The sequence below is a fragment of the Lissotriton vulgaris genome, chromosome 5 (genome assembly GCF_964263255.1).
Source record: "Lissotriton vulgaris chromosome 5, aLisVul1.2, whole genome shotgun sequence".
Classification (NCBI taxonomy): Eukaryota; Metazoa; Chordata; class Amphibia; order Caudata; family Salamandridae; genus Lissotriton; species Lissotriton vulgaris.
The window spans coordinates 458,185,916-458,211,582 of NC_141693.1; the positions used below are offsets into that span (position 1 = coordinate 458,185,916).

At 48.3% G+C, this 25,667-nt stretch overlaps 1 protein-coding gene across 2 annotated transcripts in view; it reads right to left on the bottom strand.

Annotated features, from left to right (window-relative positions):
• Positions 1-25,667, bottom strand: part of VPS13D (vacuolar protein sorting 13 homolog D) — a 2,754,556-nt gene that overhangs the window by 678,868 nt on the left and 2,050,021 nt on the right. For both annotated transcript variants that reach the window (XM_086921894.1, XM_086921893.1), the window contains exon 54: positions 8,528-8,763. In XM_086921894.1, the coding sequence (XP_086778020.1) occupies positions 8,528-8,763 (236 nt within the window). The remainder of the gene's footprint in view (positions 1-8,527; positions 8,764-25,667) is intronic.

Sequence of the window (25,667 nt, forward strand, 5' to 3'; positions counted from 1 at the left end):
CCCACGTGTCACCTAATTCTGGATCATGATCTGCATGACGAATCTTACTCCATAAGGGCTGTGGGACAACATTCCCAAACAACATGTCTACATCCGCTAAATTCATTATACATGAGCTGGCAGTCTGTGATAGCTCCTTATAATACCCTGCAGGATTTTTGCGAGGATCAGGCAATGTCTGCTTGAGTGCTAAATTTCAGATCTTTTCCCGGGGACATGTACCCATACACGCTGAAAATGCGGTGGGATTGCCGGATTTGCATTTGCGTCACCTTCCCTCCAAACTGGAGGAACCTCTCTCATGGGGTACTGTCGCGCCTTTTTCCTATCTGGCGTGTCATCCTCATACAGTGATCTAGAGACGTTTCCCTTACTCCTATAAGATAACAACCAATCTATTGCTCGTTCAACATCGGCACCTACAATCATGCCTTCATAAAACTTGAATCGCATACGGAATAATTCCTGCATCTTGCGTTTTGGATCATTCGTCTCCAAATCTTCGCAAAGATCTACACACATCTCTTCGAATACATATCTCTGAGTGGGTGCGTCCCACTGACGGAAAACTTCCATAACAGACTGAACATCATACTTTACAGTATCAGTAACCCATTTGCGTGCTAACTCATTCAGCACTTCTCTTTCCTGATAATCAGGCAGTTGACTACGCAACTGTCTACGTCCTGTGTTAGGGGTCGTCTTAGGCGACCCAAAGAAAGGTGAGAATAGACCAGTGACAGTACTTGCCACTCTCTGTCGAACAGAAGGAGAAGCTTGCGGAGCGGCAGATGTGCCAGAAAAGACAGGCTGATGTAAAGAGGAAGTCGAGGCAGTGGCAGAAGTAGTATCATGATAAACAGTTAGAGCAGTAGGCAAAGCCACAGAAAAACCAGACGGAGTATGTAGCAAAGGCGGCGGCCCTTGAGAGGGCTGCGCCGGAGAAGTAGGAACCAGCTGAAGAGGAGCTGGTGCTTGTGTAAGAACTGGAGTTCATGCACCGGGGCGCGGTATAACAAAGCGCTTCGGGGGTGCAGTAGCATTTAGTGCATATGGGGGTGGTGAACTCAGTAAATGGGACATTAATGGATCCTTCTCTGATGTCCCTTTTGAACCTTGTCCTTCATGTGGCAACATTGGGTAGCATTTATCTACTGCTAACTTCGTGCTTCTGAGCATTTGTTCACTCTCCTGCTCTTCCTCATTATCCCTGTATGCAACGGCAGCTTGTACCATTGACATACCTCTTTTATTTTTCTTTGCTAGTTTCATTTCTGTCTGTTTGGCTTCTTTGCGCCATAGGCGAAAGGAGTCAAACATCGCCGGCCGGGCTTTCTTCTTGAACAATTTGACCTCGAGATTATCTAAGATTTCTGTGTCAAAGCTACCATATTGGGGCCATTTTCAAACACCATCTTTTCTGGGGTATTTTATCCATACTTCATTATATGTGATAGGGCCTACTCCGTGCTTCACATAAAGTTCATACGTTGGAGTTCCAACCGGAGGAACCGGACACGAATCCTCTAATCGGGAGTCCTTACTACAACCAAGACAAAACAAGTTTCCAAGTCTGCTAAGACCAGGCATCTTTGCTCACTAGTCTTGCTTCGAACTTCAAAGGATTATCAGTTTTGATATTTTCGTGAATACACAAATCCCTTGGTTTTGGCGCTTGCAAGTTCCAAACAAGGTGTATCTCAAGGATACCAAAACTAAGAATCGAACTAAGGACTGGGAGACGCTCCACTTATACTTAACTGAAGTATTGATGATCGATGACGTCACTAGAAAACTCGTCTATCGTTTCGCTCTACCAAGGATCACTGGGTCCAAAACAGGGCGATAGTCAGGGCAGCAGTCCTTCGTAGCTGTCGGGACGCGGGGAACTTCGCAGCAAAGACCTTCGGAACCACGTCGACATACAGGGGTGGCTGAAGTGGCTGGCCGTCCTCTGGAATTTTCACACGAAGCTCCTCACGAACATCTGGCTTGGACCGTCACCGCTTGATACAGCCCCGAGTTGGGCGCCAACTGAGGTGCCGGGTTTTTAGGAACCCGGTGGTGCCAGGGGAAAACACCCGAAGACCTCTTGAGTTCTTCCTGTTCAGGACCACAGAAACACAGAGTCTTCTAGGTGAAGTCAAAGATCGAGTTTTATTGGCTGCAACCAAGTAACAAGCGTCCTAGAAGTACAACAGCACGGGATGTAGATTCTCAGGAGACTGTTCGTTTTTACAGAACCAGCCTTCTCCTTTTATACAAAAATAACAGCTGCAGGCAAGAGTTCTTTAGTTTACAATACGGTCATATACATATTTCCAAAACACTAAAAAAGCAAAGTCATGATGGCAAACCCACATTTTCGATGTCCAGTTTGTGATAGATGACCCAGATCGGCCCAGAACTCCCATCAGATATCGATGAAACCCCAATAAAATCGGGCACCTCCTCATCGTAAAACCGGCCATAAACAAGAAACATGGACAGGTGTATGTGTGTGGATAACATGGTTTGTATGTAGTGAATGGTTTATGGCATGTTGTGCCTTGATGCTATCTTATTCGGCCACTGGGCGAGGGACTGCCCGAACAGGTTTGGCTGGAGGCAGTGGAGTCAGCTCGGTCAGGTCATGGGGAAGTCAGCTAAGGTGGACGTGTCTTTTCAGATCAAACTCGGCCTTAATCAATTGATTATATGAGGGCAAGCCACAAGATGGATGCCGTTCACAAAATGGAACCCAAGGGTTCGAGACGGAAACAATGAATTAAGGGTGATAGCATCACTTAATCATGACGCAAATGCATAGGGATGATGTCCTAATCATTACCGGTCTGCCGACACCAAATTCGTCAGGGTACGATGATATTTTGTGATACGAGTGTTGGGCCTCGGTACCATATTATAGCGGGGCCCAGGATTTTCAGAACCACCGTTTTGCAACTGTCTTCAGCCACCGGCAGGGACTTGGACAGGGAGATCTGAAATAGAACAAGGATCACCCACCACAACCAATGTACTTGAAATGAAAGACACATATACTTTTTTCACAAAATGCCGGACTTGGGATTTTTAGAAACATCTGTAAAAGGTAGAACAATTCATGCAAACATTATGAGTACTTGGCGGATTGAATTCCAACGTGAAAGATGCCTATCTCAAAAGTGCAACCTAAATTACATGAGCGGACACCTTATGGTAGGCAAAACCACGTCTACCACAAACTATGGTGCAGTAACAGAATGCCTGGATTTTGCAGATCCTGCAAATTGTCAAGAATCTCATCACTTTAATCAATCAGCTGCCACTCCGACTCATCAAAAATAAGACTGTTTTAACTCAACAAAGTGAACATGCCAATCACCAAAGTCACACATGACCTCAATTTTCTGTACCTAGGTTATCAGACCTTTACTTAAAGGTAATTCTGAGACAATCAGCATGATTAAGGCTGTCAAACGGAATAGCCAAGCACCATAAATCTACAGTCTTGTATGTAAGTACCATAGCACATTTCCTGCAACATTAGATACTTGAAAAACAAGTTACTTACCTTCGGTAATGGTTTATCTGTAAAAATATTAGTAGTGATAGATTCCTTACCTTAGAATTACCCCTAGGCGTCAGACTGGATCTGGAAAGTTTTCGTCAGCAGTACCCCTGCACGTTGGAAGGTGGCCTTGTGCGGCTCCGCGTACGTCATTGGCATTGTGGTCGCCGAGATGACGTTGCGGCAATTACGTAGATGCCGCCCTCGTGCGTTGAGGTCAGTTCTTTATTTTTCCGCACCAGCAAGCACAGGTCCGAAGAGAGTAGTATCCAAAGTAATTTTTTACTGTGTTTTTGAGGCTTTTTCTCTCGTTTTTTTCGTGTCGATCGACTTCTGGTGTTATAGGGATGCCCAGGTTTAAGTCTTGCAGGGAATATCATTAGATGATGTCGGTGACGGACCTGCAAGCGGGTGTCTCTACAGCCTGGGGCGCGACCACGACCCCAATTCGTGCCCTGACTGCCAGGCCATGGCGCAGAAGACTTTGGGGAACGGTCCTGAAAGTTGCTGGAAGTCCGGTTTTCGACTCCGTGCCACTCAAGGTCCCGGTCCCATGAGAGGTCGAGGGACCGGTCGCGGATCCATCACCATCGTTCTTCTGGATCAAAGTCTTCGCACTAGGGGGTCAGGTAAGACAAAGCACAAGAAGTCGAAGAAGCGTCATCGCTTGATGACTTCCCCTCACCCATGACGCAGCTGAGAGTGCGGGTGGTGCCCTCCCCGCGGCTCCGGCGGAGCCTATGGTGTCGCCGTCGGCCTACCTCCCCTTCTCGGGTCCATCGGCAACTCCGGCCCAGCTGCAGGATTTTCTGTCAGCCATGGCCCGTCTCTTTGGGCCATCGAGCCCCGCCGGCACGCCTTCAGGTCCCGCGGGCCTGACTGGGGATCCTCGCCCTTCACTGAGGGCGTGCTATTCATGGTGAGAAAACCAAATAGAAAATAGCCAAACAAAATTAAACTGCATGGCCTTTGAAAATGTTGCTATCAGCTTTCTGTGCATTTTGGATTCAAACATCTTGAAGAAGAAAAAGCAACTGAAGGGCAAAGTAGATGGTACGCTGTCGCTTATGCACAAAACAAGTGTGACACCTGTAGAATCAGAGAAGCCATCCGGAACCGTGAAGGTGTCCAAAATGTTTCTGGCATTAAACATGAAACTGAAATATTTTAAAGAAAGAATCTACAGAGAGTACAGTATGTGATAAATTGGCATGGAATATGATGTTCACTATTCTAGTGAACACCTTGCACCAGTCCAAACAACCCTAATGGTGATGTTTGTAAAGTCAACCTTATAGACCAGCTATCCTAGAGGTAGCGTGGACAGAACAGTCTTAGGCTAAAAGACTCTTGAGGGCGTGTAAAGCCAGCTGTTTTACCATATGTAACCCCTTGAATACCAGATGAAAGGACATCACACAGGATATATATAAAATATATATGTATTTATTCACTAACACACTCCTCTGAACTCTTTATGAGGTCAGAGTCAAAAGCACATAACAAGTTACACTTAGAAATACTTTAAATAGCACAATTTACAGTTAGGCCCTAGGGGCGCGTAAAACCATATACCAAGTAAGTGGTATAAGAACCACGACTTGGGAAAGGAAGAGGCCTAGGGAATCGCTGGGGCTACACTATCTGACCCTTAGGTTAGGAGTGGGAGGCCAACAGGCGGCGTGTGCAGTGTCAGTACACTCACGCGAGAGTCAATAGAAAGTCAATGGGAACGTAAAAAGGTAAGTAACGAAGTTTTAGGACACTTCCGGTCTAACTAGGATTACACAACTAACAAAACTGGACACTAGGATAGTCAAGCCCTACAGGAGCACCGAAGTACTCGAGTTACCTCACCCATGGGCTGCGGGTGCATAGTTGTCAAAGTGTGTCGGGTTTTCTCGTTTATTCCTATGGAGCATCGGAAGAAGATGCTGCAGGCGACCAGGAGGAAGATGTTCGGGTGGATCCAAGGGTGGATCGGAGTTGAAGAAGACCTGAAATCAGAGAGGACAGTCTAGGTCACTAGCCAGCGACCGGGTGGAACCAGGAAGGAACCAGAAGTCGTTGAGGAGCAATCAGGTGCTGTAGTGAAGCTTGTTGTTGCAGCCATGTGGACCAGGAGGCGTCGAGGACGACCAGGTGCTGTCCCACGAAGGTTCTCGCAGATGGAGGGGTCGGTGTCAAGATCGGAGCCAACAAGCCTAAGCAAAGGCAACCCACGCAGGATACACAAAGAGCTTCTGGTGCAGACCAGGAGGGTCTGAGGTACTTCATCTCTTCAGAGAAGCAAGGGCCAGTCTGGAGCAACCAGACCAGTGATGGATTTGTCAAAGGATCGTCGCCACAGGGCTCCTAGCCAACTGGCCAGCAACCGGACAACGCGTCAAGCAGAACACAAGCAGAAGGGCCCCACGCAGGTCTCGTGGAGTGTGGAGGGCTGATCTTCGGTGCAGGTGGAGCTCGCTGTCGGGGCGTCTCAGTCCCCAGTGCACAGCTTCTAGGATGCCTCAGGAGCTGCGCTGTTAAAGTTGAAGACTTTCCAAGTGTCCTGGTTCCACGGGTTCCGACGCCTTCCACGGGGCTCAGCTGTGCTGGAGTCGTGCAGTGGGGTCAGAGAGGTCCGGGAGTCGAGGTCTTGTCGGGCTCTGTGCTCGGGTTCCGGCGGGAACGGGGACAAAGCAAGTCGTCGAGTTGCTGGATGGTGCCTGGTTGCCCAAGGTGGTCACTCCTTGGCCACAAGGGAGATTCTTCAGGCTTCAGCTCAGGTGAATGTCGAAGGATCCTGAGTTTCGGTTCAAATCGATTCCAGGATTAATCTAAAGTCTCCTGGGTCAGCTCCTACCTTTATACAACTAAAGGGGGCTGGTTTCTATACGCCGGCACCACCGCAAAACTTCAGAAAAAACTCCAACGCATCCAGAACGCATCAGCCAGACTCATACTAGACATTCCACGTAAAGACCACATTTCTGGTCACCTGAAAAACCTCCACTGGCTCCCCGTTAATAAGAGGATAGCATTCCGCCTCCTAACCCACGCACACAAAGCACTTTACGAACTTGGACCCGAATGCCTCAACACACGACTTTCCTTCTACACCCCCCCCCGCCAGCTACGCTCCTCCCACCAAGCCCTTGCTGCTATACCTCGCATCAACAAAACCACCATGGGAGGAAGATCCTTCTCCTACCTGGCGGCTAAAACATGGAACTCACTTCCCATTCACCTTCGCCTCACTCACAACCACCTAGCATTCAGAAAGCAACTTAAAACATGGATATTCGACAAGTAATTCCCCACCCTTCTCCAAGCGCCTTGAGACCCTCTGGGTATGTAGCGCGCTATATAAATTAATTGAATTGAATTGAATTGAAGCACCTAGTGTGCTCCAGGCAGTGTCTGTTTCTATTCAGCCCTCCCTGTCCCAAAACACATCCTCCTGTCTGGGGTGGCGCCCGCACCTCCCCAAGCAGGAAACCTATTGTCCAAACCTCCGTGACTGGAAGGACTCCCAGCAGCAGGAGGTCAGACTTGTGTCTGTGGCAGCAGCATCCATTTTGTGATGCTGGGGCTCTGGTTAACTTTAACCGGGATAGTCAGAACTAACATGTCTTCTCCCTCTAGAAGGGTGGAATGCTACCCCCGTCGCCAGAATTGGCGAGGGGGTAGCATTCCAAAGCATATGACACCTTACACGACATGTTTGGATAAAGCCAAACCAAAGTTAGCATTTAACCGCGAGGTTCATAATGCACTTAAGAGTATATGGTATGGCAATATCATAGAACAGCTATAAGGACATGGTTCCGAAAGCTGTAGACAGGCTCAGCTTTTGATAGAGCATCATCTCACACATAACCAAGCACTCTGCCTCCAGGATTGTTAAGGCCTGCCATAGGAGTGACTTATAGGTTACTATGTGTCTATATGTAAGTAGGTATAGGAATACTACACCTAAGCAAGGGGTGGTTACACGACCTTGCCCCAGCTGAGTGATCAGCCAGTTGTGTCTATTTGAGTGGCCAGCCAGGGGTGGCATAATACATGTTGCAGCCCCTGGTAGGCCTTAGTTACACCTATGCCCTGAGTACCTATGGTACCCTACTACAGGGGCTGACAAGGTGAACCAATTCCCAATTGAGGATGTACCTAGAGTACATGGTAAATTTAGAGAGAGTGCATCTGGGCTGTGGGTCTGATTAGCAGGCCCACAGCCACATCTAAGTCGAAAACCAGTAAAGCAAAAGCAAAAAGTGGGGGTGACCATAGGAAGCAGACCCTACTCTCCTGCACAGTATACATCAAGAAACCCAAGGTGAAGTGTTTGCAAGACTAAGGCATAGCAGATTGTGAGTCTGCATCTTTACAAATACTATAGTGGTCACTTTGCTGTATATGCCTCATGCCTTTTGATATACTGTACATGACAAATGAGGAAATAGTTGCTCTACAAAAAATAAAAGCAGCTGATACAATATTTGAATTAAACTGAACATGTTATTTAAATAATGGCTTTACCTCTGAGCAGAGTCGGAATTGGTGTGAAAAAAAAATCTAAAACCTTGGCAATGGAAATGATATCATTTAAAGCTGGATTGTATTTATAAAAAATGGATGAGCTAGGGTCAATTCCCAAAGACAAATGGTTAGGACAACGACAGTCTTCCAAACTTCTTCAGATTAATTATCAATGTACTATTAGTTAAATCAGAAAACTAAATGGTAAGTCCACAAACTGATACATAAACAAAATATATTCCATACCTCAGGCATCATGAAACAGACAATGCTTTTATCCCCAATTTTCACAAAAAAGCCAAGTAGCAAGAGAGGTTAGCTGAGTGCATGGCAACTGAAAAATTCCTATGCCAGACTCAAAATTGTCTGACCAGTATCTACTCTGAAGAGAAATTATTCACTTTACAATTACTAAACCCTAAAGCATAACCAGTAGCAAAAGATTAAAAAACATACCCAGAAAACGTGTAAGTGGCACCAATGTAAATAAAGTTTTCATAGTACAACTGTCGACTGTCTTGAAAATTATTCATGTTGCAGACGATTTCTGAAGAGCCTGCCCCCTTCACCGTTACAGAAATGAAGGGTGGCAGCGTGGGCTCATCCCATGCATAATCCAATGATGAGGTTGGCTTCACTTCAGTGCGAAGCCTTGGCTCTGCCACGCTATGTTGATTAAATACCACTGGGACCTACAGGATTAGGAAGAAAGAACAGAGGGTTTTGGTGAAATAGGAAGAGCTGGATATCGCCTCAATCCTCAATTCCACTATCATGTCTGTGAGATTTTGGTACTTGCACTTCAGCATTAAATACGAATATGCTACTTACCAGTATGCATCTGTTCTTGGCATGTAGGGCTGCTGACATTCATATCTGTGCATAGATCGCCGCCTAGTGTTTGGTCCGGATGATTGCACATTGTTGTCCTGGAAGAGTCTTCGAAGTATCACTAGATAGGTGGCTCCTCCCCTGGACTACAGTGCGCATGGGCATCCTCTCCATCCTCGGATTGTTTTTTGCCATTGTGGCAGAGATGGAGTGTAATACAGTGAGTGATGTCCATGCTACATAGTAATTCTGAATGCTACAGCTGCTACAGGCGCCGGGGAGGAGGGTGGTCGATATGAATGTCAGCAGCCCTACATGCCAAGAACAGATGCATACTGGTAAGTAGCATATTCGGTTCGAGGCATGTGGGCTGCTGAATTCATATCTGTGCATAGATTCCATAGCAGTCCCTCTTGTTAGCGGCGGCTGCCCGTGCCAGCTGCAGCAGTCTGAAAAAGAGTTTTGAGAACAGCCTGTCCTACAGCTGCATGCTGTTTAGAATGCACATCTACGCATGAGTGTTTCGTAAATGTATGTGTGGTGGACCAAGTGGCTGCCTTACATATCTCTTCTAAAGGAATATTCCCTAGGAAAGCCATGGACGCTCCTAACTTACGTGTGGAGTGTGCTCGTGGTGGAATGGTCAGTGTGCGTTTAGCCTTAGCATAGCAAATCTGCATACACTTAACGATCCACCGGGCTATCCCTGCTTTGGGAATGGGGTTGCCTTTGTGTTGTGGAGAAAAGGCAACAAAAAGCTGTTTTGTTTTTCTGAAATCCTTTGTTCTGTCTATATAGTACATTAGAGCCCTTTTGACATCTAACGTGTGTAGGGATCTCTCCGCGACATTTTCTGGATTAGGAAAGAAAACTGGCAGTTCTATGGTCTGGTTCATGTGGAACTGCGAAATCACCTTAGGCATAAAGGTAGGGTTGGTGCGTAATAAGACCCTATTTGTGTGGACCTGTATGAATGGCTCTTGAATGGTTAGTGCCTGGAGTTCACTAACTCTCCTTAGTGAGGTAATGGCTACTAGGAAAGCAACTTTCCAGGTCAGAAATTGAATCTCACAAGAGTGTAGAGGTTCAAAAGGCGGTCCCATCAATCTGGTGAGGACCACATTCAGGTTCCAGACTGGTGACGGTGGGTGTTTGGGAGGGATCACTGTTTTAAGTCCTTCCAGAAAAGCTTTAATGGCAGGCACTCTGAATAAAGAGAGGTGCTGCCTGTTCTGAAGATAGGCTGCTATGGCGGATAAATGTATACGAATGGAACTGTACGCTAGAGTACATCTGTATAAATGCAACAAATAACAGATAATGTTTTGAATAGATGCATCCAGTGGGTAATGTCATTGTTGGTACAATATATGACAAACCTTTTCCATTTAGCCGCATAGCATGCTCTGGTTGTGGGCCGTCTTGCCTCCTTGATGCTATTCATACATTCTGGCGGCAAGTTGAGGTAGCCAAATTCTAGGACTTCAGGAAACAGATCGCCAGGTTGAGCTGTTGCGGATCTGGATGCTGAATGTCGCCATGGCTCTGCGTCAAAAGCCTGGGTGTGAGGCATAGCCTTTGATGCGGTACCACGGATAGTTCTAGAAACGTGGTGTACCATGGTTGGCGTGCCCACATTGGAGCAACCAGGATGAGGGTCATCGAGTGCTGCCGTAGTTTGCGCGCCACCAGCGGTATCAAAGATGCTGGGGGAAAAGCGTACGCAAATTTGCCTGACCAGTTCATCCATATCGCATTGCCCTGGGACTGTGGATGTGGGAACCTGCTTGCGAAGCTTTGGCATTTTGCGTTTTCCCTTGTGGCGAACAGGTCTATCTGTGGATGATCCCACTGCTGCAAGTACGGTTGGAGCACTGATGGATGTATCTCCCACTCGTGCATCTGGTGGCTATGTCTGCTGACCAGATCCGCCATCTGGTTGTCCTTGCCCGGGAGGTGTTCCGCCATGAGGAAGATGTTCCTCTGAATGGCCCACTTCCACATGCTTTGAGCCAGATGAGACAACTGTGAAGAGTGTGTTCCTCCCTGCTTCTGTATGTAGTACATGGCAGTCATGTTGTCCGTCCGGATCAACACGACCTTGTTGCACAAGTGTACCTTGAAAGCTTCCATCGCCATGAAGATTGCTATCAGTTCCAGAAGGTTGATGTGCATCTTCTTCTGCTGTGCTGTCCATAGTCCCTGCACTGTGTAGTGGAGTACATGAGCTCCCCATCCCTGGAGAGACGCGTCTGCCGTCAGTACAATTTGTGGCACAGGCTCTTGAACGGTCGGCCCTAGCAAAGGTTTCGTGGGTTCCACCAATGCAGAGAGTTGATTGCCGAACCGCTCACCAACACTAGGTCTTTTAACTGTCCTTGAGCCTGATTCCACTGACGTGCTAAGCACTCCTGAAGCGGACGCATGTGTAGTCTCGCGTGCAGGACTATGAAAATGGAGGAGGTCATCATGCCTATCAACTGCATAAACACTTTCGCTGGAAGCGAGTGTTGAGGTCTGAATTTCTGTATCAGCAATTGCATGATTGTTATTCTCGCTGAATTTGGCTGAGCTTTGGCTGCTAGAGTGTTTATTGTCACGCCCAGGTACTGTCGCACGTGGGCGGGCTGAAGATGTGACTTCGGATAATTCAGTGAGAATCCCAGACTGTGAAGAAGATGAATGGTGTGGGACATGTGGCTGGCACACTGCTGGGCCGTTTTTGCTTGAATAAGCCAGTCGTCCAGATAAGGGTAGACATGTATGTGCTGTCTCCTGAGGTGTGCTGCTACTGTTGCCAGGCACTTTGTGAACACCCTGGGTGCCGTTGTTACTCCGAAAGGGAGGACTTTGAACTGATAATGTTGATGTTGAATAGTGAACCTGAGATACTGTCTGTGTGATGGGTGTATGGGTATATGGAAATACGCATCGTTTAGATCCAGCGTTGTGAGGAAGTCTACCTGACTGAGTAACGGCAGAAACTGCTGTAAGGTGAGCATATGAAAATGCTCTGACAGAATGTAACTGTTTAGAGGCCTGAGGTCCAGTATAGGTCTGAGAGACCCGTCCTTTTTTGGGAATTAAAAAGTACAGAGAGAACACCCCTGACCCTTGCTCTTCTACAGGCACGAGCTCTATGGCCCCTTTTTGCAGCATGCTGACGACCTCCTGCTGCAATAAGTGTAAGTGCTCTGAGGACATATGACTGTGTCTTGGTGGGATGTTGGGTGGAGTGGACGTTAATTCCAGACAATACCCGTACTGTACAATGTCTCTCACCCACCTGTCTGTGGTGATGGACTTCCAGACTGGCAGGAACTGTTGTAGTCTCCCCCCGACAGGTGTTATATGGTCGGGGGGCAGTGACAGGGCGTCACTGTTTGGTATTGGCAGAGGATCTGGAACTGTTGTTTCCTCTGCCTCTGCCCTTGATGTTGTTTCCACAATATCCACCCCAGTTGTTCTTATTGTAGGTGGATTGTGTACCTCCCTTATTGTATTGTGTCTGTTGTGTTGCCTGGCCTCTTGAGGGGCCCCTAGTATTGGAGCGACGAAAGGAGCCACCCCAAAACTGCTGTGACTGCAGAGCCCCCATAGACTTTGCAGTCTCTGTGTCTTTTTTAAGTTTTTCAAGGGTGGTGTCAACCTCAGGTCCGAATAAGAAGTCTGGGTTAACTGGCTGATTGACGATAGAAGTTTGAATTTCAGGTTTGAATCCTGAACTTCTCAACCAGGCGTGTCTCCTTAACATAACGCTGTGTTGATGGCCCTGGCTGCAGTGTCAGCTGCGTCTAGAGCGCCCTTGATGGAAGCATTGGTTATCAGTTTCCCCTCCTGGATGAGTAGTTCTGCCCCCTCCTTGTACTGATCAGGTAGGTGTTGCAACAGTGTCTCAAGGGTATCATAATGTGACCTGTCATATCTGGCCATGAGTGCCTGAGTGTTGGCAATGCGCCAGATGTTAGCTGCCTGCGCAGCTACTCTTTTTCCTGAAGTTTCCATAACCTTTGACTTTGTCAGGAGGAGGAGCATCACCTGTAGTCTGGGAGTTTGCTCTCTTACGTGCATTAGAAACAACCAATGAGTCCAATGGCAACTGTCCCATTATATAAGGAGGGTCCACAGGGGCCGGCCTATATTTCTTCTCAATCCTTGGGTTTAACACCCTGGCTCTAGTGGTGTCTTTAAAAATGTCACCAGCATGCTTGAGGGCCCCTTTGAGCATGGGTAGGGTTTTGACTGCCCTTTCTGAAGTGGAAAAAGTGTCAACCAGAAAGTCTTCATCTACAGGGTCAGCATGTAGCTCGACGTCATGATTACTGGCTGCCCTTTCAATAAGGGCGTTAAAGGCAGTTGTGTCCTCAGTAGGAGACGTTTTCACACTGTACACATGAGTGTCTGGGCCAGTCTGCGGATCCCTTGAGTCAGCAGGGTCCGTCCATTGTTGGTCTTGATCATCAGGATCAGTGTCCACATGATAGAGGTCATCCTCATGTTCATCATCCCCTGCCTCCACATCTGAGTATGTTGGGGAAACATTTTGAGGTTCCTGTCCATAGTGATGGAGGGGTTCCACAAGAGCTGGAGAAGTTGTAGAAACTCTCTTCTTCTTCAAGGGAATTTTATATGATTCCGTGGGAGTTTCTGGCATTAATTTTCTTTTGTATATGGACAGTCTACCAGTTTCTGAGTCGATAAATTGTCTCGGCTCCTGGTCTTCAGGCTCTTCTGCAGCCTCCATTTCCGTTGACACATGTTTAGTGGCGCCGATAGATTGTTTCGGCTCGAACATCTTCGGACGCACCGAGGGTGGTAACCGGAATTTGATAGGTGTCGACGCGGTCTGAACTTGTCCGACCAGCTTCGGCGTCGGGGCCTTCTTCGGTCCGACCGATGTAGCCTTATCCTTGATGCGTTGGAGCGACTCCGACACTTCTTTGGCTATGAACGGACTGGGGCGGGTCGACTCGACAGGGTCCTTGGAGCCAGTCTCCGACTTGTCCGTAGGCCTCGACCGAGGATCGATCCAGTCTTTCGATTCGAGCCTTTTGTGCGAATCGACTCCTTTCGGAGTCGGCCTTGGTGGTTCGACGGCCTTGACCTTGGTCTTCGGTGCCCCAAAGATCGGCTCCACGACCTTCTTGAGCTTTCCAGCATCGACGGCCATTTTCTTTTTCTTCGGCTCCAAGGGGTTTGAGGCCTTGGAGCCGAGTAGAGTCACTTGCACTTTCGGTTTCGGCAAAGACGCTGTCGGTTTCGATTTCTTTGTATCGACCGATGGCGGTTTGGAAACCGAAGGCTCTTTAGTAATGTTCGAAGCCGGGCCTTTATGCGGGGCTGTAGAACGAGATTGTAGATCTTGGGAAATTCCTAGTGGCGATCCCTCGACCTGAGCCTTATTGAGTGCATCATCTTAGGCCCCCATATAGCCGGTTTGGCCTAGCTCTTCGCCCGAGCTATCTTCTACGGCCCCAAGGGCCTCCACGTTGTCTCCTACCTCATCGACGACGTTTTCGTCTTCGTCTTGCACCTCCTCGTCTTCGGCGTCATACTCGGAGTCATGGCCCGAAGCCGGATCGGAGCAGTGTTCCTGATCCTCCAGATCAACGACCTCTTCGTCTTCGGTCCCAAAAATGTTCACGGGAACAGGCGCTGACTTCTTTGACTCCAATCGAGCCGCCCGTCGAATCTTGAGAGTTTTCTTCGACCTGAAACGGGCACAGGCCATACAGTTGGCTTTGTTGTGGTCTGGGGACAGGCACTTGTTGCACACCGGGTGGACATCGATGTGCGAGTATTTTGCATTGCAAAGGGGACACCTCTTGAATGGACTTCTTTCCATTTGAGATCGAAGATCGGGTCGAGTGTGGAAAGAAAAACCTGTTGAGTCCTCGATGTCCTCTAGAAACAAAGGCACCGATACCGAACAAAACGATACCGACGCTATCGAAAGCCTTTTGGCTTTGTAGAAAGTTTTCGTAACTTGAGCTAAGATAGTAACATCCGAACCCAATGGCGGAAAAAACCAATCTGAGGATGGAGAGGATGCCCATGCGCACTGTAGTCCAGGGGAGGAGCCACCTATCTCGTGATACTTCGAAGACTCTTCCAAGACAACAATGTGCAATCATCCGGACCCAACACTAGGCGACGATCTATGCACAGATATGAATTCAGCAGCCCACATGCCTCGAACACATTTGTACCTATACAAGGAGGCTTCACCTTCTTGAAATACATGTGCCTTTAAGACATTCTGCACCACTCCATTGATTTAACATCCAATTATTTTTAATAGTACATTGAGAACAAGAAATTTTTACAAATTTACATTATTTTTTTTAAATCACACATAGCTGGATAAAATACAAAGGTATACACATGTAATAAAAAAAACAACAAAGAGGAAGCTTTACAACACTAAAGAGGCAGACAAGTTGCCTTTAAAAACATACATTCTTAACATTTTCAAGTCAGTGAAATAATGTTTTAGCAGAACATTTAACTAATATCTGTACTGGCAGCTGTTTAATTGAAAGATATTTCACTGAGTCACAAAAGACATTAAGGACCTTATTGAAAGTTTGATGAATGGAATATTCCATCAAAGGAGGATATCCAGTTCGCTGTTCTAAAACTGTCATAGGCCATAATGCATTTGTAATACAGCGGATGGAACATCCACCATGTTTGTGACAGAGTATCCTATCCATCAAACTCTAAATAAGATCCCAAGGCAAGACAAGGCCTAGAGGCGTAAATAGAGTGAGTGAAAAATATTATTGTGGAATTCATATTTATGTTGTGTTGAATGCCATTATCATCAGTGCTAATATTCATGCAAGTGAGGATTTTGAAGCTCAAACCAATGATTTTTAACAAGGCTGGTAGAATATACACAAAGCAAAAGTCGGTGGGGATGCACTGATCTAAAAGAAGGGGATTATTTACAAACGTCTCCATAACTGTGCACGTATGAGAACAGTGTATAGGAGGGTGGGCTTTGGCTTCTGTCCCTTGATACAATTAAAGAGAGTAGGATGTGAACTTTCCTATGAGCTGCTCTCCATTCAATTCCACAACTACCAGTCTTTATAGTCTGCCTCAGAGAAAATATCAGAAATGGAATTATGACACCTCCCCACGATGGTTGACTGCAATCACCTACTATAGATCCATGGAGGTGTCAAAGAGGAATAATGAAAACAAAGCCAGAAGAGAAAGAACACAGAGACAAGAGAAATGCAGAAAATAAAAAATGGGATCAGTTAAAAGAGTGGAGAAAGCCCCTAGACAGTGGTCAAATGAGACCAAGTAATCTGAAGGTAATACGAGGCTAGAGTCCTTAGATTTGAAAGGCATGATGGAGTCTACAGAGGCTACCTCCAAATTCTACACTAAAAAAATTAACTGGAAATAATATTACAATTTGGCACGCGGGCATCCAAGATGGTCGCGTGAGCAGAGAGCTCCTGAGACCCGCGCCGCCCTTCTTGATCTATCCTGCAGATATCCTGGTCACTTCGACGGGCTTTTGGAGTGCTACTCTCACTGATGCTGTCGATCCTTTTTTGGTCGAAATCGGACCTCGGGGACCATTTTTACATCGTCTCCAACTTCCTGGCCTAACCCCCGACGCGACGGGGGTCTCAACTGCCTAATATGGCCGAGCTGTAATGCAACAACAACGGCTGCCTGGCATCTGGCCCACCGGTGGTGTGCCACTTTCACTTTCGGTTTCCTGCCCTCTCGTCTCTGACTCCTTGGGACCTCCTACTCTGTCTTGGCCTGCCGCTCTAACAGCGAACGCTTTCTTTCTTTGTGCTGGCAAGGAGGCCCATGTTATCCCCTCGTGAAACTGGACTTTTGAGGTTTGGGACTTGTCACCGTCCCACTACACCTGGTTGTCCCCGGCCGGCGCTGAATGCAACATGGCGACGAAACCTGAGGCGGAGAAACGCAGGAAGAACATTACTCGCGGGGGGTCGATCCAGTCCAATATGATCGAGCGCTATACCCAACCGAGAGGTTCCCCCGGTGCTACCAGTAGTGGCTTGGAGGACCCGAAGACCGACATGTCGTCTTCCTCAGAAGTGTCACTTCAGGACCTGTTGGCCGCCATTTCTGGACTCAAGGCCGATATGAGTCAACAATACGAGGCCATCGTGTCCAAGATAGACACGGTGGCGGTGGATGTTACTCTTATTCGAGCCGACTTGGCCAAGACGAACGAGAGGGTCAAGGCATTGGACTTAAAGGCATCGAGTTTGGTGACGGACATGGCGGAGGCGCAATCCGAGATAGGGAATCTGCGTTCCTCACACGACCTTTTGCTCAAACGTATGGAAGACTACGATAATAGGGCCAGGCGGAACAACATACGCTTGGTCGGAGTGCCGGAAGATAATGGTGCCGCCTCGATCGATTTACTGGTCGAGGAACTCATTGTCGCTCAACTTGCTCCCGCAGGTCTCAGCAAGGTTTTTGCGGTTGAGCGTGCCTATCGCTTCCCAGGTGGTCAGGTGAAGCCAGGAGGCCCTCCGAGGCCTATCATCGCTAGACTGTTTCACTATCGGGACAGAGACGCTATCCTGCAGGCCGCTCGTAAACACGGCCCGTTGAAGTACGATAATAACTCTGTCTCTATCTATCCTGATTTCACTCCCCAAGTGCAACGACAACGTTCTGAGTTCCTTGGAGTGAAGCGTCGTCTAAGGGATATGGGACTGAAGTACGCTATGCTGTTTCCAGCTCGCTTGCGGATTGAGTTCAGAGAACGAGCTTATTTCTTTGATCAGCCGGATCGTGCTAGTGACTGGTTGGACTCGTTGCCAAAAGATGACGCCGAGAGTGGAGGCCCTGGCGGTGCGCAAGGTGGTGCGACGGCCCAGGTTTAACTTGGGCCCCCAGTGGTCCGACTTGAGACTATGAACTTTACAGAGTAATCTTTATTGTATGCTTTATGATTATGCCCGTGGTGGTGCGGGTACGGGTGATTTCTCCCTTCCTCCTCGGGGGGTTCTTTGTGTAGAACAGATGGGGAGACAGGCACACTGCAGTTGGGGGTGGCTTTCTAGTCAGCAGGGGTGCAGGGTGGGGGCGTTGTAACGGGCTCTTGGTTGGGGGGTGGTTTCTGGGGACTTGGTTATGTTTTATGTTATTTCTCTTTTTTCATGGTATATCACTGATTGCAAGTATTCTGGATCTGTGGTTGTGGGAGGGGGTTGGGTTGGGTAGCTTTTCCTGGGATGGGGGGGGGGGGGGGGTGAGATGCAGGTTCTTTCTTGGAACGTCAACGGTTTGGGTGACAGGATTAAACGCGGCATTGTGTTACAATTTATAAGGCCCCATGCCCCTGATGTCGTGTTCCTCCAAGAAACCCACTTGATCGGTAATGCCTGTAAAGCTCTGGACCGTCGGGGCTATCGATTGGCCGCTCACGCTGGTTTCACCTCCGGGTCCCGGGGAGTGGGTATAATGGTGAAATCCTCCCTGGCCCTTGAGATTGATGATGTTATCCTAGATAATCGGGGACGGTATGCTGCTGTCTCCGGGAGATGGGAGGGTAAACCAATTGTATTAGTGGTTGTTTATATTCCCCCGGGGCTGCAGGCCACCACGTATGCTGATCTTGGCAAGACTCTTCTTGGTCTCCCTGATGGTCTGCTGATCATGGGCGGAGACTTTAACTCTGTTATGTCTGGCGAATGTGATCGGCTGCCCCCTAGAGTGTTGCCGCAGTCCCAGATGTGGCTCAATGATATGACTGAGACTTTTGGTCTGGTGGATGTTTGGCGTTCGCTGCACCCCACCTTGACGCAGTATACCTTCCACTCTGGTGCGCATGGCAGCCTCTCTCGGATAGATTACTTCTTTATGCTGGCTTCTACCCTATCCTTGGTACGGGAGGTTCGTCATCTCCCCCGGGATATCTCTGACCATTCCCCCTTGATGATTAGGATTTCTGTGGGTGGTCTTTTTGGTAATAGAGTTCCTCCTGTTCCCCCCTGGCACTTCCGGAACCCCCGGCTCCGCTCGGATATGGTGAAGGCTATTGACTGCTACTTTGATGAAAATGTGGGTTCAGTGACCTCCCCTACGGTTCTCTGGGAGGCCTTTAAAACTGTCATTCGGGGATCCGCACTGTCTCTCATTGCTGCTGACCGGAGGGCTAAGAGGGAGGCCGTTCTGGCCCTCGAGACTGAAATTACAGCGCTTGAAAGTGAGCTGGGTGGGGATGACACGCCTGCGCTGTTGCACACTTTGGAACTGAAACAGGCGGAATACAAGGCTTGTGTAACCGATGCTGCTAAGTTGATGCGAGCGAATCAATTGGGCCGATTGTATGATGTGGGTGACAAGGCCAGCAAACTCCTGGCGTGGCGGGATAAGGCTGAAAGAGCGAGTCGTGTTGTGCCCGTTATTATTCGCGAGTCTGGTGAAAGTGTGTCTGACCCCGGTGAGATTGTTGACTGCTTTGTTGATCTTTCCGGAAGGTTTATACCCCGGTGAGTGATCGTGATGAGGCTGATTCCCGTCTGCTGTTGCGTGATATAGCTCTTCCCTGTGTCTCGGAAGAAGAGGGCCTGGCTCTGGAGGCTCCCTTTACGGTGGATGAGATTGCCCTCGCTATCCGATCTTTGCGCTCAGGCAAGGCAATGGGGCCCAATGGTTTGCCCATCGAACTTTACAAACTTTGTCCGGACAAGATGGCCGCCGATCTGCGCAACATGTTTCTAGACGCGTTCGAGGCAGGAATTCTCCCGCTTGAACAGCGCCTAGCTACTATAGTGGTCATTTATAAGGATGGCAAGCCTCGTGATCGCTGTACCTCCTATCGCCCCATTTCCCTGCTAAATGCGGAACCTAAAATCCTGGCCAAGGTTCTGGCCAATCGGTTGTTGACGGTGATTTGTGACCTGGTCCACCCGGATCAATCCGGCTTCATACCGCACAGAAACACGGCCCTTAATCTGCGTCGGCTTCATGGTGTTCTCGCGAGAGCTGCAACTCTCACGGAGCCTGCGGTGGTGGCCTCCCTAGACGCTACGATGGCTTTCGACACCACTGAATGGCCTTATCTTTGGGCGGCCCTCTCCAAGTTTGGCTTTGGCCCTAACTTCATTGCCTGGGTCAGGCTCCTTTATGAACAACCACTGGCTCAGGTCGTGGTAAATGACAGAAGCTCTGACCCCTTCCCGTTGGGCAGCGGAACCCGTCAGGGATGTCCGCTTTCCCCGCTTCTATTCGCATTGGAGCTTGAACCCCTTGCGGCGTGGCTCCGGTGGGAGCCCTCGATTAAAGGGATCCGGTGGATGCCAGATCTAGAGGATCGCGTCTCACTGTATGCTGACTACATCCTTCTTTATTTCACTTCCCCTCAAAAGTTCTTGAACGTACTCTTCGACGTTCTTACATCCTTCTGTAAGAACTCTGGATTGGTCATCAACTGGACCAAATCCTGTGTTTATGTCATAGCCGGGGCTCTGCCGCCATTGCCTCGCCGGTTTCCAATTTTGGTGGCGGATGACGGTTTCAAATATTTGGGGATTTATGTCTCTACGGTTTCTGCGGTGCGTTATGAGCGAAACCTGTATGCTCCGCCGACTCAAACAAGATGTAAGACGATGGCGTGAATTGCCCATGTCTCCATTGGGCCGAGCGGCGCTTTTTAAAATGATGTCGCTCCCCCGATTTCTCTATGCCTTGCAGAATTTCTTTGACCCTGTCCCCGCTCGATACTTTCGCGAGATCGAGAGTTTACAGCGGCAATTGATCTGGGATGGTCGTGCCCGTATTGCGCTGTCTAAACTCACCCTTTCCTGGTATGATGGTGGTATTGCTTTGCCAGATATCAGACGCTATTACTGGGCTTCGCACTTGAGTGCCATTAATCATGCAACGTACTCATCAGAACCCGCTCCCGCTTTTGCCTTGGATACATTTTTACTGCCCGGTGGCAACTTTAATAGGGCTTTGTATTCGAAGTCGCCAATTCGTCTCCTTACGGGTCCTACGAAGTGTGCGGTCCGGGCCTGGAGGGATGCAACTGTGGCTACGGGCTGGAGTGGCAAGCTGACGCGCATGACCCCATTGTATGATTCTGATCGACTGGGCAACCTTTGGAAGACGAAAGGGTTTGACAGGTGGGACATGATTGGGATCAGTAAGGTGGATAATCTTTGGGCCAGGGGCGCTGTGAAGTCCTTTGCAGCCCTGAAACTGGAATACCAGCTTGATGACAGGGAGCACTTTCGGTATATGCAGGTTCGACATGCCTTGTCCTCCGTCTTTCCCCCCGGTACTGATATCCCACAATCCTCCCCCCTGGAGGATCGTGTCCTAGACGGCCATGTCCCCGATAGCACGATTTCCTTAATTTATAAGAAGCTCATTAACAACAGGGCTGACCAGCTGGGGAAACTTCGTGCTTCCTGAACAGCTGACGGGCTTGAACTAGACGATGAGGACTGGCAGTCGGCTGTTTCCTCCCCTAAGGAGGTGGCTATTCCGGCTCGGCTTCGTTTTGTCCAGCTAAAGATCCTCCACCGTGTGTATGTGACTGGTATGCGACTGGTGCGAATGGGGTTTGTGAAGGATGGACTGTGTAGGCGTGGGTGTGGTATGGATGGTACGTTTCTCCATGTTTTGTGGGAATGTCCGATTGTCTCGGCCTTCTGGTCTAGGGTGCACGATGTGATGGGACGTGTCACTGGAGTCCCCCTCCTTCCTGAGGCACGACGTTGCTTGCTTAATGTGTGGGAGCCTACGGATTGTACTGCTGCTCAGACGTTCTGGGTCACTCTGGGCAACATGGTTGCAAAAAGGGATATAGCTCAGCTCTGGGGCTCCGCCAGACCACCGCGGCTCAGCGCCTGGAAGGATAACATGGACTGGTGCATGTTTCGAGAAAAGACGGTGTATGAGGCACGGGGGCGTCCCAAGAAATGGTCCAGGGTTTGGGCTCAGTGGAATTCGTACCGTGGTGATATTTGTTCCCCACCACTTGACTACGAGGTCCCTCTCCCCTCCTCCCCATGATTGACGTTCCGTTTTCTGTTTTTCATATCATGTGTGTCCTTTCTTCCTTCATGCTCGCTCCCCCTTACCAGATGCGTTCCTTTCTATATTTACTCCTTTTTCCATTCCCCCCCCTCCTATGACCCTTGCCAGTATGATACCATGTGTTTGTGTGTTGTTTTTCTTCGACAAAATTATAAAATTAAACCTTCAATATCCTTTTACTACAGTTTCATGCTTTACACTATAATGAACGCTCAGTGATCGTTTTAACAGTGTACTGTCCTTCTTTATTCTTTCAATATATGTCATAGCGGCCGGCCCTGAGGGGTTGTAGGCAGACGCTGTGTAATGTGCATTACATAAATAAAGGTTTAAAAAAAATATATATATATATTACAATTTGGATAATGGGGCGGGCACTCTATCTAGAATGAAATTCTGATTTGGAGTAGAGGCGGTATACCATCTGACACCACTATCTGTTAAAGTACCACTGCAAGTTTGTCTTTAAAATTGACTTGTCTTCTGGTATAAGCAGCACATTTCTTGAAGAGTGATAGCTTTTTCTGCTATTCTCTTTCTTAGAAATCTCAGAAAGGCAACAGAGAATAATGCTGGGATGCGCTATCTGTGGAAAAATGCTGGCAGTTAGAGCCTCAGAGGAGAGACAGGGGTCACCGTCTCTCCACCCTATTAGCCAGAGCTCTGTATATTTAACACAGGTGGATAGACAACAAGTAGTCTAAGGATCTTTTCCATGTTAATGAGTGTAGCTGGCACGCTCCTGCTTAAATACATTTTTCAGAGGATTCATAACCTGACCAATAGGAATACTGAAGCTTGTGTTTCTGTGAAAGATCCAGTGCTGGAAAAGAGATATTAAAGGATAAAAGATTGCACTGTCACAAATCTATCAAAGATTATTTTTTTTTGCAGGACATTTGAAGCAAGGACCAAGGGCCAGATGTAGGTAGCCCTTTACCGATCGGAATCGGCCGAAAATACTGATTTTCGGCCATTTCCGATCGGTAAAGGGCTATTGAGATGTAGGGGCACATTTTCGGTAATTTTACCGAATCGGTATCATTACCGAATCGGTAAATTTACCGATTCGGTAATATGTACCGAATCGGTAAAATAATTACCGATTCGGTAATATTTACCGATTCGGTAAAATTACCGAAAATGCAATGTAGGTAGGCAATGTACCTTCTGCACATGGCTTACAGAATCGGTATTTTACCATGGAATACAAATCCATGGTAAAATACCGATTCCGGTGTGCATGCACATGTGTGCATGCACACCTATGTCATGTGACAGGCAGACCTGCCCTTAGGGCAGGTATGCCTGCCACATGGCACCTGTGCCTGTTTTGGGGGTGCCAGAGGGTGTCAAAGTGACACCCTCTGCACCCTTGTGAATTGTTTAATTACCGATTCGGTAAATACCGAATCGGTAATGCCTAATCATTCCTATGGGCTTCAAAGCCCATAGGAATGAATGGGCATTACCGATTCGGTATTTACCGAATCGGTAATTAAAGAATTGCTAAGGATTCGGTAACGAATCCAGATGTTGGGACCTACATACCATTTACCGATTTTGAAATACCGAATCGGTAGGATTCGGTATTTCAAAATCGGTAAATGGGATTTACCTACATCGGGCCCAAGTTACTTACCATCAGTAACACCTTATCTGGCAGAGACTCTACTGACACACAAATTCCTTACCTTAGAAGTTTCCCAGGCATCAGACTGTATATTAAAGAAAAATCATGAGTGTAGGAGAGTAGGATATGCTTACTATGGTTACCTCCACTTTTTGCTGGTGTTTCACTGATTTGTCGACTTTAGTCTAGCTGGGGCCCTGCTAACCAGGACCCCACCCTAGCTGCTTCCTCTCTGAATTGATTGCATGTATTTAGGTACACTCCAGATTAGTTACTGGGATACCCTTGTGAGTCCCTAGTATATGGTACCTTAGGTACCAAGGGCATAGGAACCCCCGAGGCCTACCAGGGGCTGAAGCATGTATTATGCCACCCCTGGGAAGCCTTCCAAAATGGCACCACAGGTCTGCTACTGCAGCCTGGGTAAGTTGGTGCTTGCACCCCTTACTAAAATATAGGCTACCTCTATCTACCTTAAATGACAGACACATACAACCTGTTAGAAACGGGACCCCGGGCTGGCCAAGGCTCACGCCAAAGTCAGTCAGAGATCACCATTCCTAGGTCAGGGCAAGGGAGTTACACACCAAGATAACCCCTGCTCACCCTCTAGGTAACGTGACGCGAGCAGCAAGTCTAATCTCGGAGGCGATGTGTAAAGCGTATGCGCGCGCACCCAGCAACACCACCCAAGGCCCACCACAAAGGAAACTCCACACAAGGTTATATAAATAATAGCGTTTGTATTATAGCAAAACACATTAGATAAAAACACACACTTTACAATGTGCCAACAGGCACGGGCAGAATTTACAGGGGATTATGTACAGGACAGGGCCACATGTACCACTGTCAGGGGTATGCACTTTTAGAACTAGCACGTATAGTAATTAGCACTTTGTAGGAATAATAATACTTGTAGGTATAACACTAGCACATAAAACATATAATGACTGTAGCACCAACATAGTACATGTAGCACACAACCAATTATTACTGGTAAAGGTAAGTACCTCCTACGCCACCCTAACCACCTTAGGAAAATCACGCAGGGACCTAGGACCTTACTAGGAGGACCTATAGAAGGAAAAACAAATACCTAAGCATAAAACACATAGCAAAGGGATAGAAGCAAAACACATGATGCATAAAAACATTCAGAGGTGTAAGACGAACAATTGCGCAGAAATCACCTTGGCAAGTAAATCACAAATTGCGCAAGGTGCACATAGGCACAACACTAGAACTGTCCCTCAGGCCAACTGGCCTCGCAAGGGCTCAAATGCCCTTAGTCAAAATGTCAGGCCAGGCTGCGAAGGCAGCCAAGAACACAAACCTAAACGTGGCAACTGCCCACTAAGTGCTGGGCAGCTGAAAGGCAATGGGAACACACGCGTTGGGGCCACGTGGGCTCAAGAACAACAATGGGGCCAAACACAACGTGGGAGCCTCGCGGCTTTAGATAAACAGAATGGCCCCCTGAGCCTCTCTCGGCTCGAGCACGGTATGCCTAGGAGCCTCGTGGCTCTCAATAAAAAATGTGGGGCAAGGTGGGAGCGGTCCGCTGCCAACCGGGACCGCTCTACCACTAAATGAGAATGCCCCTGGACGTCGGAGTCCCTCTCGGGGGACTCAAGAATAGTGCGGCACCCCAGAGCATCTCAGGGCTCGACAAACAACTGGGACGGTCTGAGCCTCTCGGGCTCTATATACACAAATGGCCCCGTACGTTGGAGTCCCTCCTAGGGGGACTCGAACTCACAGGAATGCCCTTGGGAGCCTCTCTGGCTCTAAAACACTTGTGGGGGTCGAACAGCGGTGGGGCCTATTAGGCTCAAAATAATAATGCCCCCGGAGCCCTCGTGGCTCCAAACAAGAATGCCCCTGAGCCTCTCGTGGGCTCTCAAGAAATCCCTTATTACTCATTGGAGCGGCCCTCTGGCAACTGGGGCCGCTCGAGGCGAAAGGAAACTGCCCCCGGACGTGGGCAGACTGGAGCAACACTCACCGGCTGCCTGCGGCTGCAGCTCTGGTGCCGCGGGCGGGGAACCTCTGACTCTCCGG